Source organism: Plectropomus leopardus, chromosome 6 (assembly GCF_008729295.1).
Source record: "Plectropomus leopardus isolate mb chromosome 6, YSFRI_Pleo_2.0, whole genome shotgun sequence".
Taxonomy (NCBI): domain Eukaryota; kingdom Metazoa; phylum Chordata; class Actinopteri; order Perciformes; family Serranidae; genus Plectropomus; species Plectropomus leopardus.
This window is the reverse complement of record NC_056468.1, coordinates 31568885-31588265: the sequence shown is the minus strand read 5'-3', so window position 1 is coordinate 31588265 and position 19381 is coordinate 31568885. Positions and strand designations below refer to the sequence as shown.

Genomic DNA, 19381 nt, shown 5'->3' with positions numbered 1-19381 from the left:
TCAATCAACTCTGGTGGGCAAAATCTGATGCAACTCATGGAAACAGGGATCTGAGTAAATACTGAAATCTGAGTTGGCTAAAGTGACATATTGTTGACGTGATGCAGAAACTGACATCAAGTATTGAGGGAAATTACACTTACAAGGAATTTGGGGGTAATTTTACTCGGCCAGCAGAGCAGCAGAGTAAATCAACATCACTTGTAGTTTTCACTTTCAATCCCTAAATACACTTTTATATCATAAAATTACTTTGACCGCTTAAGTATCCAACAACAATACTTTCAGCCTTTTACTTTCACCTAATATTCTGTTAGGTGACTGTAACTTCTACCAAAGCATTGTCTGGTGAGATATCTGTACTTTTACTCAAGTATGGCAGGTAGCCAACTCTCATCCACCTCTTGTGGGTAAAATCTGATGCAACTCATGGAAACAATGATCTGAGTAAATACTGAAATCCCAGTTTACTCTATAAAATTATCAACTCAGACTCCGAGGCCCTAATATGCTGATGGAATAAACCTGAATAAGAATAAAAAAAAGAACGGAATAAAATGTCTAAAATGACATATTGTTGTCTTGAAAGAGAAATTAACGAGTCTTGATGGGAAATTACACTTACAAGGAACTTCGGGGTAATTTTACTCTGCCAGCACAGCAGCAGAGTGAAACTTTAAATGCAAATTACATCAGCCTGACAACCAATCACAGCACGTAAACAAACTGCGTCAGAGCCGCTGGGAGCCAATCAGCTGCCACCACGATAGTAGAAAAAGATCGCAGGCACGGCCCCTCTTGTTCAACAGTTGAGGATTGCCGGCGGTCAGGCAACCGAGAAACCTGAAGGTTTCTACTAAATTCAACAAGGATACTCGATTATTTTGATTTCAGTCACCGCCAGCAGGACTTATCAACATGGTGGTGGTAGCAGCAGGGACCGGAGGGTCTCACAAAGTGCTCCTGATTTCCGGGAAACAGGCCGGCTCCTCCAGCGGCTCACAGTCAGGCTTCAGCCGGCCCATCTCAGTCGTTTTACCGTCATCGGCTTCTCCGGCGTCGTCGGATTCAGACTCCAACTCATCTGCGGGGCCGCCGATACGAAAACGACAAAGACTCACACACTTGAGTCCGGAGGAGAAAGCACTTCGCAGGTTAGTTTGTTAAAGGGATCACGGGGGCACGCCCAAAGATATAGATCCCTGTGATTTGACGTTTCAACCGCCGCACAAAGAAATTAGGTCGATGCTGTAGCTTGGAAAATTACAAAAACAGGTTATTCAAGATGTTTGAAATTGCTTTGTGGTGAAGTTAATGACTTAAAAGTCGTTATTGTGCCACCTTTGGACTTTGAGCCAGCTCGTCAGAGTGCTATCTGAGTGTCCGCGGACGGGACACCGATATCCTGGTATGTCTGCGTGGCAGGAACATGGCCGGTGATTGCGCAGTACCGTGAACCCAAGTCATGTCAAAGGGCTGAGTCAGCATCATGGAAAAAACGTGTGTTAAATTCCTGTTTCTTCGCCCCCTTTTTTTTCTCCAGGAAACTCAAGAACAGAGTCGCAGCTCAGACAGCCAGAGACAGGAAAAAGGCCAAAATGGGGGAGCTGGAACAGCAAGTCCTGGAGCTGGAGCTGGAGGTAAATATTTCATCATCGCTCCTCCGCCTTCACACACTCCTCATGTCTCTGCAGCAGCAGCCTGCCATCTGAGGCCAGCGGTGGAAGGAGTATTTAGTTCCTGTACTCAAGTAAAAGTGCTTATGCCACAATGTTAAAATACTTTGTCACAAGTAAAAGTCCTGCAATGAAAATGTTCCTCAGGAAAAAGTACTTGACGTATTTAAAGTTAAACCTACCTAAGGCAGATTTAAAAAACAACAAAAAAACCCACAAACTACTACTACCACAACTAATAAGAATAATTAAAAAAATAAACAGAAACAGAAAATTATGTGAAAAGAAAATTGAAAAGGGATTACATTTTACACTGAGAATACTTCAGGTAAAAGTCCTGCAAGTATCAACAGTTAAAGTATCTGAGACAGAAAAATAAATACAACACTACTACCACTACTACTACAAATAATAATAGGGAAAAAATATGTAAATGATAAGTACAGAAGTTCTTTTTATTTCAAAACCATCATTTTTAAGGTAACTAAAGCTGTCAAAAAATGTAGTGAAGTCAAAAGTACAATATTTCCCTCTGAAATGTAGTGGAGTAGTGGCAAAATACTCAAATACAAGTACCTCAAAATTGTACTTAAGTACAGCACTTGAGTAAATGTTCATAGTTATATTCCACCACTGCTTGAAGCAGCTTTTCCACTTTAGAGATATCAGTGGATACATCTTTAATTTAGCCATTTCACACCACAATAATGGCATTAATCTATTATGTATCAAACACACGACACTTTTTAATGTTGCGTAGGGAAATTAAAGCCCCCCTCTGCTCCCCGTGGTTTCATTTCAAGCTTCAGGCATCACTTCCCTTTTAACGGTAGCCAGTTTCAACTACAAACATCTGTTCATTTCTCGTCCTGCAGAACCAGAAACTTCACATTGAAAACAGACTGCTTCGGGAAAAATCGAACGGCCTGCTGACAGAAAACGAGGAACTGAGACAGAGACTTGGGTTGGACACCCTCGACTCAAAGGAGAAGGTAAGATAGTAAACACAAGCTGTAGATCGTCGGGTTAGCTTGTCGCGTTTCAGTCGTTTGAAGAAAGTAACTCGAATTCACCCTATTTTTGCTCCTTTTCTTCACAGGTTCAGGGTTTGTTATCCATCGGGAATGACGCAGGTTTGGGGATCGGGTCTTCTGAGTCCGCAGCACTCAGGCTACGTGTGCCTCCGCAGCAGGTGCAGGCCCAGCAGTCCCTAAATCTGAAGACTTCACAATGGATACAGATGGTCCTGACACTACAGACAATGAGGTGAGTCTCCGCTTTATGAAAAGTGGTGTGGATTTAAATCCTGTTTCCAAGACGGCTCAGTACCCGAGTCGGGTCACGGGTTAGTAGGCTAATCTCCTGTTTTCCCGATTCTCTCCCCCCACTCATTAGTCTGATTTGCTGCTGGGCATTCTGGACATCCTTGACCCAGAGCTGTTCCTCAAGTCTTGTGAACAGGAGTGCCAGGAGCCGCAGGTGCTGCTGGTCGGAGGGGGGGACCCAATACCTGCCGCCGCACCTGCGACTCTGGGGGCCGCATCAGTTAAGCTGGAGGCCCTTAATGAACTGATCCACTTTGACCACATCTACACCAAGCCCGTGGAGGAGGTGAGCGGCGGGCAGTGCAACGACTCAGAGAGCGACACAGATGAGAAGATAGACGGTGCGGCCTTCCCCATCGCTGACATTGTCGTGGTCGAGGAGGAGACCGTCTGCATCAAGGACGAGCCGGAGGAAGTGGTCATCCCCAGCTGTGACGCTCACAGTCAGGTGGACGACTTTTTCTCCGGAGCGTCCTCCCCCGCCCTCAGCGGCCTGGACAAGGAAGCCTGCCTTGCGGACACCTACAGCGACTCCGGATACGAACGGTCCCCTTCCCCTTTCAGCGACATGTCGTCTCCCCTGTGCTCAGAAAGCACCTGGGAGGACATGTTCGCCAATGAACTCTTCCCCCAGCTTATCAGTGTCTGAACCAACCATCCTCCCCAATAACTTATAATGTATATACATATAAGAGCTGATGTGTAGTGTTCAAAAACTACAGGTGAGCACACAACGCGTCATAGTAACACAGAACACCACTCAGTCTGCTCCTACAGAGGCTGAAGTTAAGCATATAATCTCCGATTATTACAGCAGGTCTGTACCACTGGCGATGCTGCATTGACTTTTGGGAGATGGAGTTCATGGCCGCTTATTTTGGCATCATTTAATTACCACAGAGAATTTAAGATTGATTACAAATCTTTCACTCACTGTTTTAGGATGACGTGGGTGGATTCCAGTGTTCCTGTAAATTAATAAGGGGGAAAGGGGGACAGATCATTTAAATATAACCTTTTTATTTATTTGTGTATTCTGCTTCGGAGTCCTGTATGTCCACATGTAAAAACGCTTTCTTCTAATTTGTTGTCGCTCTCTATGTAGTCTAATTACTGCATTAAAAAAACTTTTTGCATCGCATCTTGTCTCTTTGTTTCACTCATTGACGCGGGAGAAATGGACTGTTTTGACATCTTTAGAAATTAAAAGTGCGATAATTATATTTTTCAAAAAAAATTACAGTTAAGATATGCAATGTCAGTAGGGATCATCTGCCTGGAAATACGCACATTTTAAAAATAATTTTAAGGACTAGATAATGCAGGTAATGCACATGCTAACAGTGATCGTACAGCAGCTGAAATACGCAGCTCATCAATTAATGCCACAGAAAATTTAATGAATATTTGGGTATTTTCTCCAAAACAAAAATACCAAATGCTGGTACCGACTTCTCAAATATGTGACTTTTTGCTGCTATATTTAATTGAAAACCAAATATCTTTGGATTTTTGATTGATGGTTACACAAAACTAACAAATCTGAATGTCATGCTGCGCTCTGGAAAACCATTAGCTCCCAGCCTGAGTGTCTCGACTGTCCAACAAGTCCTAAGAAAAATCAGAGGTGTCGTAATACAATTAAAGGATTAAGATACAAAAAAGACAATAATTTGTCTGAAATCTGAGAAAAAAATCACTTGAAGTCAGACATTGCGTTAGAGTTTGTCAATATAATGAGTTTAAATGGTTGAAACCAAAATATCTTTGGGTTTTTGAATGATGGTTGTGCAGAATTAGCAATCAGAAGATGTTATGTTGCTTTCTTGAAAATTGAGATGATTTGAATATTTCCAAAACTAAACTAATGGTTCGCAGCCTGACTGCTCTGAGACTGTACAAATCAAAGGAGTCAGGCAGAGAAAAATAATTTTGTCTGAAATTTGAGCAAAAAAAATCACTTAGACACAGGTTGTTTGTCAAATTCTGTCACTTTGTTATTACCTGTCATTCTAATTTTTAATTTTTTAATGATAAGATATTTAATATCATTAAATCAAGTTTGCAATGAGACGCAGCTGCTGTAACATTTTGCAATGTTATGTACCAATATGGCCTTCTGATGCAATGACTGAGTTATGCACGTGAATCAACAGCTAATCAATGTGCCCATGCCACCAGCTGCACAGAATAGATAACAAAAAAAAACATTAGAAACAATAAGACTAAGCAATTTATTACAAAATGTAAGTGACAGCTGAAATAATACTGAAAAAAACTGTTAGTTGAAGCATGTTCAAGCATGTTTTTTTGCCTACACAGAAGTTTCATGAAAATAAATGTTTGAAATTACTTAAATAATAGTGAAAAACCTAAGAATCGTGTACTTACAGCTTGTATTGTCTTTGCAATATACAATTTAAATCACATTACCAGGGGAATCAGTTTTACCTCCAGGCATGGCATCATTTAAATATGCAAATGATGCTTAATTACATTGTCAACTGTTAACTTTGCACATAGTGCAGTATGAGGGGTTAAAGGTTACAGTATTAGGAGTACAGAAATGATTAAAGACGTATTTAAAAGATGTTAAATGTTATCTTAACCCTTTAAAACCTGAGCAAATCGACTTGATTTCCTTCAAAAACACAGGAAAAAGGCAATGAGCAATGAAATAAGAAATGACCCAAAATAGATCTAGAAATTGGTAAAATAGTACAAGACAGTTGCCTTTAAAATAGTAAAAACAAGGAAATTACTTGAAAACAATTGCTTAAAAAATTATAATAATTCTGTAACATAAGAATCAATGAAAAAAAGACCCCAAAATTACCAAGAAATTAGTAAAAAAGTACGAGAAATTTAACTGAAAAATTATTTGTTTAAAAGAAAGTTAAAAAACCAACAACAAGATAATAACCCGGAAAAAAATGCTTAAAAATGTATAATAATTCTGCAACATAAGAAGTGACGAAAGAAGAAATGACCCAAAAATTAGCAAAATATTAGTAATGTGTACAAGGTTACTTCCTCCCAACAAAAACAAACAAAAGAAAGAAAGTTCTTTTTTTTTTAAAAAAAGGAAATAACTGTATAATTTTTAAAATAAATTATTTTGTAATATAAATAACTAATTAATAATTCATTTAATGAGTTAGTAATTAAACCTAATTTTATATATGTAATGATGATAATTATAAATACAGTTTTTTACTAGCTTTTTTCTGTTTTTCCCAGGCATTTTTCTCCAGATTTTTCAAAAATAATTTTCTCAGCTTGTTGCAATTTGTGGAACATTTCTTCCGTAGTTGCTCACTGCCTTTTTCCTCCCATGTTTTTGAAAGACATTGCACCAGTTTGCTCAGGGCTCAAAGATTTCAATCCTTAACAAGCATCTAAAAAAAAAAGCACAAAGAAAGTGACGTAACTCCAGGTTTTAAAAGGGTTAAACTCCCCAATATGAGCAATCAATGTCTATGACTCAATCATACACAGTGCACTTTTCACAGTTATCTGTGAAATAACCTCACACGTGTGCAGACGCAGTGTTTAGATTCGCTATCTCTCTTTGGGCAGAACAACCTTGCTTTTCTGAGAAGCGACCTGCTGCCGCATTACATAACACCTGAAATGTAGCCGGGAGTTTCCTGGGAGTCGAACCTGAGACAGTTTGAGTCTTTGCTTCCCATCAGATGTAGGTCAGCTGAAGTATTGTTGGTGTTTTGGCCTCTGTGAAGACAATAAGCAGAGTGGGGAACACACCTTTCCCCTCGGCCCTTTATGCTGATAACAATGAGATTTCTTTCTGAATCTTAGAGGACACAGTTGTCCCTTTGGCTGCGATTGTTACGACCCACCCATTGAACCGCGTCCCCGGAGGAGTCCCTGTTGTTGTACGAGCTGATTAGATCAGCTTTTCACATGCATGTAAGTGATCTGAGCTCTGCAGGGCCCGGCTGCCCGTCTCTGTTCGCTTTAGCTCCCTGATTACAAAGCTTTGTGTTGGTGATTTCATCCATCATGATCACAGCAGCCACTCTGACTGCAAACAATCTGGATGAGCCCAAAGAGGAAAAACAAAATTGGCAACTCAGCTATTTCATCGTAATTTTGACCTCCATTTTGTTCTTGTGGTGGGTTGAAGGAAACCGCAACAGCCTTTGACGTAGATCCGCCTCAGCTACTCCGAAAGAGTGCGGTGGTGAGAAGTTTACCATTTCCTGTCTCGTAGGTGCAAACCGCAGCAAAGACTAAACCAGCCGTACAGCTGTGGAGCTGAAACTGAAAAATATCTGCCGAGGAAGCTTTTTCGATTTCAGGCTGCAGATTTGGGTTTATTTAGGAACAGCAAACTCATTTCTGCTTCTGCTCTGTTTGTAAAAGACTGTTTTCACTTACAGGTGAGATAAAATGACCAGCAGCAGCGTCGCTTTCTTTGTGCTGCTTTCAGACGCCTGTATTTAAACCTCGGAACGCTCAGCAAATTTGTGCGATTTCTTTCAAAAATGTGGAGAAAAAATGCAATGAGCAACTTGGTAAAAAAATGTTTAAAAAATTGCAAGAAATTAGTAGATATATACAAATGATTTTAAAAAGGACAGGGAAAAATGTTGAGAAAAACAAGAAAAAAATAATGTGAAAAACAATATTTATAATTATCATAATTGAAATTATTTTACAAATTATTGTAATTTTTAAGCACTTTTTCAAGGTCATTTTCTTTTTATTTTATTTAAACTCATTTTAAGGTATTTTCCTGCACTTTTTAATACTTTTCTTGCTAATTTTTGGGTCATTTCTTCTGTAGTTGATTATTACCTTATTCCCATGTTTCAAAGGGTTTATTTGCCCCTTTAGGGATTTTCTGCATTAAATGTTAAAACACTGCTTAAATCCTTTAGGTCACTTAGCCCCTGTTGCTCACTTACTTTGCTCTTTTCCAGTGAAAGTGATTCCTGTAAATCTGAGTTGATTGCTGCCTAAATTCTCATCCAATGTTGAGATTAAAGCAATTTTTTATCTAAAGAGATTCTGAAGATGAATTTCCCTTAAAGTACCAAAACGATTTCCTTTCAGCTGTTTGAAACAGTTCAGTACTGATATTCAAATCAATTACAGTAAACTTGATTTGAAGGTGCTGCTGTTAGAAAATCAGATTTCTGGAAACAGACATTGCTGTTGAGTTTTTCAGATGTTTTTTAGGCACTTTAAGCACCACAAGCAGAGTGCCATCTGGTTCCAATATATTAGAGAGAAGACAAACATCTCTACAGCCGATATCTCCAACTCTCTGCAACTCACACCAGGACAGTCTAGACTGATAAATAACACTACAGGTAAGAGAAACAATATGTATTTTTATATTGGGTGAACTGTCCCTTTAAATCAATAATGAATTACAGAAAACTGACCCTGGATCTTCAATAAATGATCTAATCTCATCTGTTGACAGAGAGCCACTGCTGCCACTGACAACCTCATACGAACTCTACGCAACTGTCTTTCACAACTTCCGTTTCCTTTTTTTCAAGCTGTTTCGTTTGGTGCACGGTAAAACGCCATCTTTGCTGACATGCTTTTGTGTCCTGTAGCCTGTAGAACAAAAACAGCCTGCAGTCAAAATTCATTGCAGTCAACAGGATGTCCGCTGCGAACTTGTTATGGGTGCATCACCAGTCTGGAGATAAATATCAACATACAATAATTCAACCTGATGATTCAACCTGGAAATGCTGCGTGTTGTCTTCAGCATGCCATGTTTTATCAGTGAAAAATGGGCCTAAATAAGGGAAACGCAGCTTACTGCATGGGAACCACTCTTGCAAGATGATCTGAGGCCAGTCACAGCAGCTCAATACACATTTCTTAGATTTTTGGACATTTCTTTCATTTTAGAAAATCACAAAGCATTGGGGACATTTAAGGATTTTAGGGCATTTCTAGGATTTTATTACATTCCCCAGATTTTAGGACATTTTTAGGATTTTAGGAAGTTTCTAGGATTGTAGGAGATTTGTTGGATTTTAGGGCATTTCTAGGATTTTAGAATGTTTCTAGGATTTTAGGACGTTTTAAGGATTTTAGGACATTTCTTGGATTTTAGGATATTAGGGGCTTAGCTAGGACCTCTGGGGTGTGGGGGATCCTCCACTGTCACTTTTTTTGATAAACAACCTCTATTTTGATGCTGTTTTATGCACTCTGGCACCTAATGAACACTTAAAGTACAAAAACAATTCCCTGTGTAAATGGTGTGGGGGCCAGATTTGGCCCACGGGCCGTAAATTGAGAATCAGTGGCCCATCCATGTGTCCTTCTCCTGCTATTGTGAAACCTGACATGTGAGATGTTTTGTGACCTAAAGATTGAATTCTAGGTTTTTTATTGTTGCCTAAGAATTGATCAAGACTGGCCCCAGGTCAGTTCATCCCTCTAAACCAGTATGAAACCAACCTGGTCCCGCATGTCAAAGTTCATGCTTAAATTAGAACCAGATTTGTCGCGCTAATATGACACTGTCGTCACCTATGCACGGATTTGGATAAACCCGACTGCAGACCTCGAGTTACTTCACTCAGCAGTATTATAAAGAGGATTGCTAAACCTACACTGGCAGCTGCCACCTCCATGTAAATGCAGGTTTTCAGTTGGAGCTATTCAAGCTCTTCAGTCTAAAATGTGCATTTAATCTGAGAGCGACGGTAAATCTGCTCTGACACAATAACAGAAGCACTTTACAACACGGGTTCTGAGGAATAAGCCAAAAAAAAAAAAAAAAAAGTCCCACCTGATCAAACAGGATTTTAAGACAAAGCGATTGAGGTGTAAAGCAAACAAGAGGTCAACGCAGCCATGTGACGGTTTTCTCATGTGAGAGGTAATGTTAACGCTGGGTGGGGGTGAGCTGGGGTCACTCACTCTCTGCAGTCGATGAAGGCTCGAGGGCCGAGCGGCTGCAGTCACCTGACCCATGTGAGGAATGTAAATCGACGACCCCCTTTGGCCATCTTTATGAGAGGGCTAAAGAGAGGCTGATCACAAGCTGCAGAGAGGAGGGGGAGCAAAGCTCTGGTATGTAGGGCACTTTATCTGTAGCCCTTTATATACAGACGGTACATTTACACAATGTTAGAAAAAGTCGAATTATTGTGTTAGTCCGACTAAAACTTGAAAATACATCTTAACATGTCAGTCCAGCTGAAATTAGACTCAATCGAATTTCTCAAAGTCGGACTAACACACCCAGATGATATGATTAGAAGTCGATTTCCTCTGTCATGTGCACACTTCAGTTGGACTATAACTGGCCTAGGCGTTTGTGCATGTTCCTAGTCTCCATGCTGGCCTCCCTCAGTGGTTATGGATAGGGACTGTTCATTATTTATGAGGGGGGAAGGGGTGCTGTAAAAATATTTCAGGCATTTTAAAAAATAAAGCACTGAAAAGGGACTTGTGTTTTTTTGGCTTTGGTAAAGGACATACAACTTTAAAAGGTGGTATTTTATATTTATTTGAAATAAAAAAGTCACACCCCGGCCATCCCCGTCCTCTGATAAATAAAGAACAGAGCCATGACACCGGCACAGAAGCTAAGTGATGTACTGCTGTGGACGAGGTCGCAGCAAAACATACTTCAGCCACCTAAAAAAATAAAATTCTGTTTAAGTTTACACTAAATTTGAATATGTTTCTCTTTTAAATGTGACACAACAGCTGATGGAGGCAGCGGTAGAGCAGTAGCTCTGTCGTTCAGGGGAGTAAAGTGACTGTTTTTTTAAGTCTGGTGTTTTGGATGTAACGGCTTTAAATCCCGTCAGCAAGAGCTGTCTCACAGCACGGTAAAGCAGTGAAAATATTATAAATATAGCATATACTTAAACTGATATGGATTTTTTTCTTTTGGGTGGCTTAAAACTCACCAGAGTTTGCTCAGCACCGTTTGATTATATGTGTGTGATGCTACCCCGAATTTATTGTAACCGCAGAACAACAACGTCATCTCATTACGTGTTCTTCTGTTTTATACAGAACAACGAGGTGGAATAATGGTGCAACAGCAAACAGGATGTATAAAAAGGGCTGGTGATTCAGTTTGGGGGGAAATGAGTCATCGACCCCGTCACAGCCACCAAACATCTGTCCATCTCTGTTTGTGGACACGGAGGAACACGATGCACCAGCATGTTTTAAAAAGCACGCTGCTACACCAAATCACCTGTTAATGTTCCAAGAAACAAGGCTTGTTGATTATGTCTTCCCACTTCACAAGGTGTGTTTCTATTCTTATTTGTTTGTCTGGCTTGTTCCTCCGGATTTCAGTCATTCCAAATGATCACCTCTCACACAGTCAATCATTGTGCAGAAAAAAAGCCGTCAATCATCAGTCTTTCTTTTTGCATCATCCTGTCAGAGTGGTTCTTTTCACATGCAAGAAAAAACCGACAACCTTGTGCCTCCCGCCGTGTCAGGATCAAGTCAACCGCGTCTCATTTGCATCACTACTTGTGTGCAAACAAGAAGCTGCAGACGTATGAGATCAGTGACGCAAACACAACCAGAAGCATGCACTCACATGCAGGCTTCACTCTTGTGCTCAGTCAAGGTGGTTCACTCTCCGGCTGTGAGGGAGGTCGCTGTCCACGGTTACCACTGGCAACAAGGGACAGTCAGTGGAGTGTGTTAATGCATGTCTGATCCACGGCACAGAGCCAAAGGCCCACTGAGAGAACAGTGAGGCTACTTATGGGAGTGAGATGTGTCCCTGAAAGTCAAGAACATGCAGTTCTACAAGCTGCTGAACAGTTGTAGGACTGTGTTTAAAGTCCCCCTTCAGATTTGTTTATAGACCGAAAAATACCAAGAAAAAAAGTGGATTTGCCACATGGTCTTAAAGTACTTTCCTCCTCACTGAAAAAATCTAAAAAACTTTTTATTTCAAAAATATAACAAGTAGAAACAAGATGTCTCCTACTTCATTGTAAAGTCTGTTGTCAGTGTGCGCTAGAGGCTTCAGGTGTCATTTTTATAAATCTGCCTTTTAAACCAAAATTAAGAATATCAACGGTTTATGTGTTGATCAAGGTTCATGTTGCTACTCTTCAGCTTACTGCACTGCGCACCACTCAGGTCTGGTGGGAGCTAGCTTCTTACAGCTGCTCATTTGGCAATTACCGCCAATAACGTCATTCCAACCTAACAGTAGGCGGGTTTCAATTACAGATTTTCCCCAAACTTAAGCGATATTTTTGAAATGTCGATAAAACACAACTACAAGATGACTACGTTTCCACTGAGTGATGTTATGCAAATTCTCCTCTTGCGATAACATTCAGAGAAGCATGGCGATGGATGTTTAAAACATTAGCAGGGTTGTTTTTATAGCAGCACTCTGAAAATGTTACTATGTCATATTTCTTAAAGGGAGCTTGGTGTAATATTTTGGACCGGGAGCAGGATGGGAAACAATCTCAAAAGGAGTCTAGTTGTAGTCTGGTAAATAATGACCCTGCAAGATTTCAAATATATGCAAAATCTCGTGGTGTGTCACTATATCATTGCCTTTAGACGTGAGAGGATGTCAGACTTTGGGCTTTTAAAAGTCTTTTCAAAGTCTTTTAGTTAATGACGGACATTAGTTACAAACTACTCCTCAGCTGAGTTTTCAGTTGGGCACAGAGAAACTTTCCCCCTCCAGCAGATGAATATGAAAACAACCCTGCACGTACATCACTGCATAATGAAGGTCAAACATCCAAGTCACAATCAGCAAAACACACAAAACGATGAGACATTTTGCACAATGAATGACAGCAGGATATCCTAAATTCAATATGGAGTGATATTTAATAGACACGAGCTAATGCAAGCTGCGGGAGAACTGGCGTCACGTATTACACAAGGCTATCGCCATGGTTTCACTTCCTGTACATGTGGCAGGTCTGCAAGAGGCAGCCCGTCTGCTGGAAGAAAACATTAATCACTTGGATTCCTCCTACACAGCGTGGCAGATTCTCCCTTTGAAGCTCCCTCAAAGGCAGCAAACCCACGTAACAAAGATTCAGAGCGGATCAAGGGGATTTTAACAGCACATCGTGAATATCTTTTGATATTATCTGAATGACTTCAGCTCCAATAACCTTGACGCAGCTTGATATTTCTCAATCTGCAACCCGATTAAAATTCAGAGGCTCTAACTTTCTAGGAGTTTCTCTTACACAACTTTTGGACGGCCTCTCGCCGCTTGCTCAAACCAGACCCCCGAGGTTAAAGGCTCATACCTCCGCCTGTCACAGCCAGCAATTACAGAGTCTGTGCTCAGACATGATCACAGAGCACAGACAGGCATGCACACTCATACACAAGCTAAGTCCAATGATTCCTGTTTGGAATTTGATTTTTCGTGTGTTTTCAGCAGGGCCACCTACGCTATCTGGGACAATAAACATCCTGGAGCTGTCACAGCTTGTCCTGCGTCTGTTGCAATATTAAACACTCCTGCAGTGACTGGGTGGAAGAGTCACAGATCAATAATGTTGTGGTCAGGTGAAAACTTATATTGTGTCAGCTTTTTGGAAACTCCAAATAAAAATAACAACTTTTGTATTACACAGTGACTTTTGTTTTTAAAAAGGTTTATGGTCCCATTCAACAAAAAAGTAGGTAATTTTTACAAGTGAGAAGCTTTAACCAGTTTGTTTTTAGCATTTTTGTTTGAAAAAATGATCAAACGATTAGCAGACACATCAGTGGATTCACTAATCAATCACTTATTTCAGCCAAGTGGCAACCTCATGCGCTAAAAAATGAAGCCAATGTTGAAGCGCCAAAAACTGCAGTTCCTCTAATGGCCACTTGAGACTGGCTCCAGAAATGAGTCGATCCCCGCAGACCTACATGTTAAAATGCCCAACTTTACCCCAGAAAAAAACAGGTCTACGACCTGGTGCAAAAAACAGATTTTATCTCTATAGTTGATTTTAACATTCATGACAACTGTACGGATTATTTTTAAAAACAAATTTCCTGTTTACATTTCAGTCACACCAAAAGTTACACATATTTAAGGGCGGGTCTGCTTGAGTGTCAGACTGTCTGTGAGGCATCGCTACTACAGTCTGAGTCAGATCCTCTGGCCCAAAAAATGACTCAAAAGAAACTAGGATGGTGACCGTCGAAATGCCAAACTCGAGGCTTCAAAATAGGAGTCCACACACCAATGGGTGACATCACAGCAGCTACGTCCATTATTTTTTTTACTGTGGGTGGCAGTGAACAAAAACTGAGGGGATCACTGATGTCATTAGGAGTCACTGTCAGGGAACCATGAATGTCCGTACACTTTTACGTATTTTAACCAACAGATGTTACACTGTTTCCCTCTGGACCAAAGCGGCGGACTGACACACTGGTAACATGTCTAAATATAAAAATAAGGTTAGATATTTGGTCGGAGAATGTACTCAGCGTGTAAATGTAGTTGACCGATAAACTTGCCAAAATGAAAGTCACAAGGTTTTCACAAAGCAACATCGAAACATATCTTCAGAAAAACATTTGCTTCAGTCAGAAAATGTAAACAGATAAGAAGATCATCTTATTCTGCCCATGAAACGACAGTGATGCAAAAAACAGGAAACTACTGAATTTACATTTCCAAGAAAGATAATGTCATCAATACAAAATCACAAAATCCCTGCTGTCATCCTGTGCAGTCATGGTCAGACGCAAAATAATTACCAGCGACTGAGGAACAGCACACGCTCACCACTGTACCCACAACAGGTGGTTTCCCTCAGTGGCCTCAGCTGCAGAAGTGTCACATGTGTGTATCGCTAAAGCTACACGGCTATTTTGGTCGGCTGTGAAGACAGCCTTTAGCCTAGCGTGTGTGACAAGTTACTTTGAACTTGGGCTTAAAGACATTTGTCACAGTGACATAAAAATCCAATGAATCACTGTTTTTTACCCCGACGGACCTCTGGACACTGTGTTTAGGTAGAAAATTTGATAGTGCGTGTGACTTTGAGAACAGCGAGGGCAACCCTGACTGTTTGAGCAGTGATAAGAGAGTGTCTACATGTGCAGAATGCCAGCTGTGGGGGATTTATCAGCGGGACAAAGGGCTAACCAAAGGAACATGCAGGAAGACACAATAAAGGAGCTGATAAAAGCATATCATTTAACCGTTTAAACAGCTTTTACATTTGACTAAACCAGGGTTTGCTTGGGGCCAATTTTGCAAAATGACAGGCAGCCAAGGACCCGTCCGAGCAGCCCCATACATGTTGCTAGGATTTTCAGACATTTCTAGGATTTTAGGACGTTTTTAGAATTTTAGAGCACTTTTAGGATTTTAGGCTGTTTGTAGGATTTTAGGGCGCTTCTAGGATTTTACAAGGTTTCTAGGATTTTACTACATTTCTAGGATTTTAGGACAGTCCTAGGACTTAAGTAAATTTCTAGGAATTTAGGATGTTTGTCATTTTTTTAGGACATTTCTAGGATTTCAGAACATTTCTATCATTTTAACACATTTCCATTATTTTAGGACATATCTATACATTTAGGACATTTTCTGCATTGTAGAATGTTTCTATTTGAGGACAAATCTCGAGGATTTGAGGACATTTCCAGGATTTTGGGACATTTCTAAGATTTAAGACTAAGATTTTAGGATGTTTCTAGGTTTTGATGCTGTTTTATGCACTTGGGCAACATATGTATGCTAAAAGTAGAAAAGCAATATGAATCACTTTATTTTTACAGTGAATTAGAAAATGGTTGGGAGCCACCCGGCACCCTATCAGGGGCCACATTTGTCCCACAGGTCTTAGTAGTATGAGTACCTCTGGACTAAACTAAAGTAAAATACAAGATTTATGTCCTGTTTTCCAGCACTTTTAGCAAAAAACAATTACAAATAACAAATGATCATATATAGTTTGAATGTTAAATTGCAGAACAATGTAAAACTAACATAAGACCTGAATATACATCCTCTAATGTCTTACTTAAAAGCTGATTTCACTTCATTTTTTTTTAAAGTAATCATTTTGAGATTCAGCTTCTCATTGCGCAACTTTTCACCTCTGCACAAACCCTTCTACTCTGCTTCCTTCCTTGTAGCCAAATTCACTTTCATAACTACACAAGCATGAAGAGAGGCCGCTGCTGCCGGTAAACTGGAGAGCAAATATTGAATTTTCCTGTAGGCGGCTCGGTCGTTGTGCTTTTGATACGGTGTGGTGGAAAGGACACAAGGTTTTAGGATCAGGACGCCCACACCTTCACCCTCCTGTGTGCTCTGTCACTGTTAATTAAACATATTTTCTGGTACATTTTAACTGAAAGGATTTCAGCAGCTGTTCTAACTCCTGATTGCTTGTAATGTTAAGGATCAGCTTGTTCTGCTATTGTACTTTTAACAAAAATGATGCACAAATGCCTCTTTAAAAGCAGTTTTCAATTTATGTTTCTTATTCTACCAAATTAAGGTTTTAGCTGCAGTTTATTCTGTTGTTGGTGCTTCTTAAAATTAACTCTTCATTAGTGTAGCACTGTTGTACTATGCTTTACTTTTTACAAGAAGAGAGATTATTCAAGAACAGCAAGAATTTGACTTTTTTTTTTTCTCCTGGACTCTTCTCTTTCTAATTTTTGAATTATGTGCACTTTTAAGACACTAAATCCACACTTTCAAACACATTCAGTGAATAGGTTTCAGATTCTTGACTCTACAGCAACTTTGGGCACACAGTACATTTGGGATGAACCACACCAGTGCCACCAGCAGACCTGTCATGCAATAGCAGCTGTTTTTGAGAACAATTCTCCCACGCAGTCGACTCAGAGTCCACCCAGCTTTTGCAGACCTCTTTCATCATTCACAACTGTCTGGCTGGAAAAGAAGAATCACTTCTGCAGACTTTAATGGATACTCTCGCAATTTAGTATTGTACTTCCGTAAAGTTTGGGGCTTGTCAGGGACTGATTGAAATAAAAATGGTCAAAATCAAAGCAAAAGAGGCCAAGATATCCTGGCTTTTAGCACCGAGTCACACCGAAGAGGCACTGGGTCTTACAAAATGCAACATAACATCTTTTATTACACTGTTTGTGCCTGATAAATGCCAACCTTGACATCACACAGACTTTCTTGAAGCCAAAACTGAGATAATCCTGGTCACATCATTTCAACACCATCTGGGTAATTTGCTTTACACTTCAGAAAGCTCCCCTCCAGATCAAAAGAAGACAATATAGTTATTTCACTGCTGAGAATTCGGTCTTTTCATTTGGCTGTCTATGCTGTACAAAGATGCAAATTCTTTGAAATTGGTGCTACATGACCAGAGAAAAACTAAGAAAAAGGGCTGTGGCGTTCGCATTTGCTCAAGAGATAGAAAACCTACAACTACCAGAATGCACTGCACTGTACCAGACCAATAAACACTCGTCTGTTTGACACAATGGTGGCCGGCTGGTAACAAAAGATCTTGTATTTACAGTTAAACGATAAGTTAAATCAAGTTTCTGAGAACATTTAAGGTGAGAATCTTGGCTTATATTTGGTCAGCGCTGATTAGATTTACCGTTTGATCTCAGTTTTCTTTGCCTACTTTTTCGTTATGTAGAAAACAGTATGGCAGCCAACGTTTCTAGAGTTATATGTTTTTGCAGACATGTAAGGAATTGCTCATATGTCTTATATGTCTGTTTGTACTAATCTCAAAGGAAATTGTCATTTTGCAAATGGTGACCGTGCAAGATCCTCAGTCTTTGCAAAATCTTGTAGTGTGCGATTAAAATCTCACATAGTCTTTAGATGTAACAGGGTGTTAGTCTTTAGAAGTCTTTCCAAAGTCTTCTAGTCTATGGTAAGCATAAGACTCCTCTACAACTTTAAACCCTATGCTGTATTTTACTTATGTGCATGATCATACCAGTTTAAATCCACTCACTTGCAGCTGTATTTATTATTAGCAGCATTTTATTTCTCCCACTTCATTTGGTCTAGACTTTGTACCCTGAGGAGAGCTCTGGAAGCTGAGTGAGAAGTTCAAATGAAAGAATGTTTGTCCCCCGTCATGTTTTCCTTCACCGCCCAGCACCCCACCATCCCCCTGCCCGCAGCTAAGCGAGGGGGTGTGGGGGTGGGCTGAACTAAGCTCACAGACTGTGTGGCATTCCTGAAATAAGTGCTAGCTCGCTGCTGCCCCCGTTCCTGATCCCACCCCTCCTCTTATGGGAAAGACACTTTCCCCCCCTTTCTCTCCATACTGCTCTGCTATGACTACACGCACTCCGCCCCCTCACACAAGGAAAAAAAACACAGTACACATTATCGCTAATGGATAAGAAGACTAGAAGCTGTTAGTTTTCAAAAGCTGCAGATGAAAAACACATATTTATCTGCTTCTTTTGATCATGAATGTATTGTATCACTTTGTTTTCTTATTGAAAAAAAGCCATCTTAACCACATTTAGTTGCAACAATCAAAGACATAATTTCAGTCACTTTCAATTTCTCCAGAATGCTGATCGAGCCGGTGAATAGAGAGTTCATTATTCTTATCTAACAGGCAGAGTTTAAGGTCAGCCGCTTTTATTCACGACCCCATCAGGAGGCGAGGCGGGGTTAAAGGCCACTGTGCATGTTTGGTCGGGTTCAACAGCACAACTGAGAGTTTGTATATCAGATTGTTCAGCCATTATCCCATTGAATTGTTTATACCATGTGCGGCTTGCACTTTAGCAGAAAAAAACAGAGATAGTTCAAATAGTGGCCTGTTATATTTTCATGTTAATGCCTGTTTTACTGCACTGCAAAGATAAATAATACTGTGATAGTGCTTTGACCTTACCAGTCAAATCGGTTTTCCAGGAAAAAATGCTCTTGCAAACAGGAAGGGTGGGTCTTGCAACAAATGTCATATTTGGCAACATCTGCAGTGGTTTGTAAAGAACGAATAAAAGAAGAACTTGGTGGTAAAAGTGAGTTGAAAGGCTGCCATAACAGAACAGACAAAGATAATAGAGACATGTAGAACTACAACTACCTACGCAAGGTTGTATACCTCTGCAGACCAGTTAAGCTGCACTTAAAGTTTACATCCATGTCTGTGAAAACATGGATGCTTCAAACACATCTTCCCACAAACAGCTCATGAGATCTATGCAATCAGTACAGTTTTAAGGTGAACACCCAAGATTAGTGTTACCAACATGACCAGATGTCTCCCCTTCTGTTCCTCAGATATAAGGATTCTTGCAGAACATTATAATGTCCATGACCTTGTCACTTCATCATTTAATCCTACAAAATATTTATGGAGAATTTCATCATAAATAGCCTATAAATTCTTGAGTAATGGCCAA

At 40.1% G+C, this 19381-nt stretch overlaps 2 protein-coding genes across 2 annotated transcripts in view; one reads left to right on the top strand and one right to left on the bottom strand.

Annotated features, from left to right (window-relative positions):
• Positions 1-19381, bottom strand: part of LOC121944421 (coiled-coil domain-containing protein 60-like) — a 73615-nt gene that overhangs the window by 15310 nt on the left and 38924 nt on the right. The window lies entirely within an intron of this gene.
• On the top strand, positions 795-4142 carry xbp1 (X-box binding protein 1). Its single transcript, XM_042488206.1, is given in 6 exon segments — positions 795-1154; positions 1544-1640; positions 2552-2668; positions 2776-2856; positions 2859-2942; positions 3072-4142. Coding segments are annotated over 6 exon segments (1194 nt in total). The 5' UTR covers positions 795-918; the 3' UTR covers positions 3651-4142.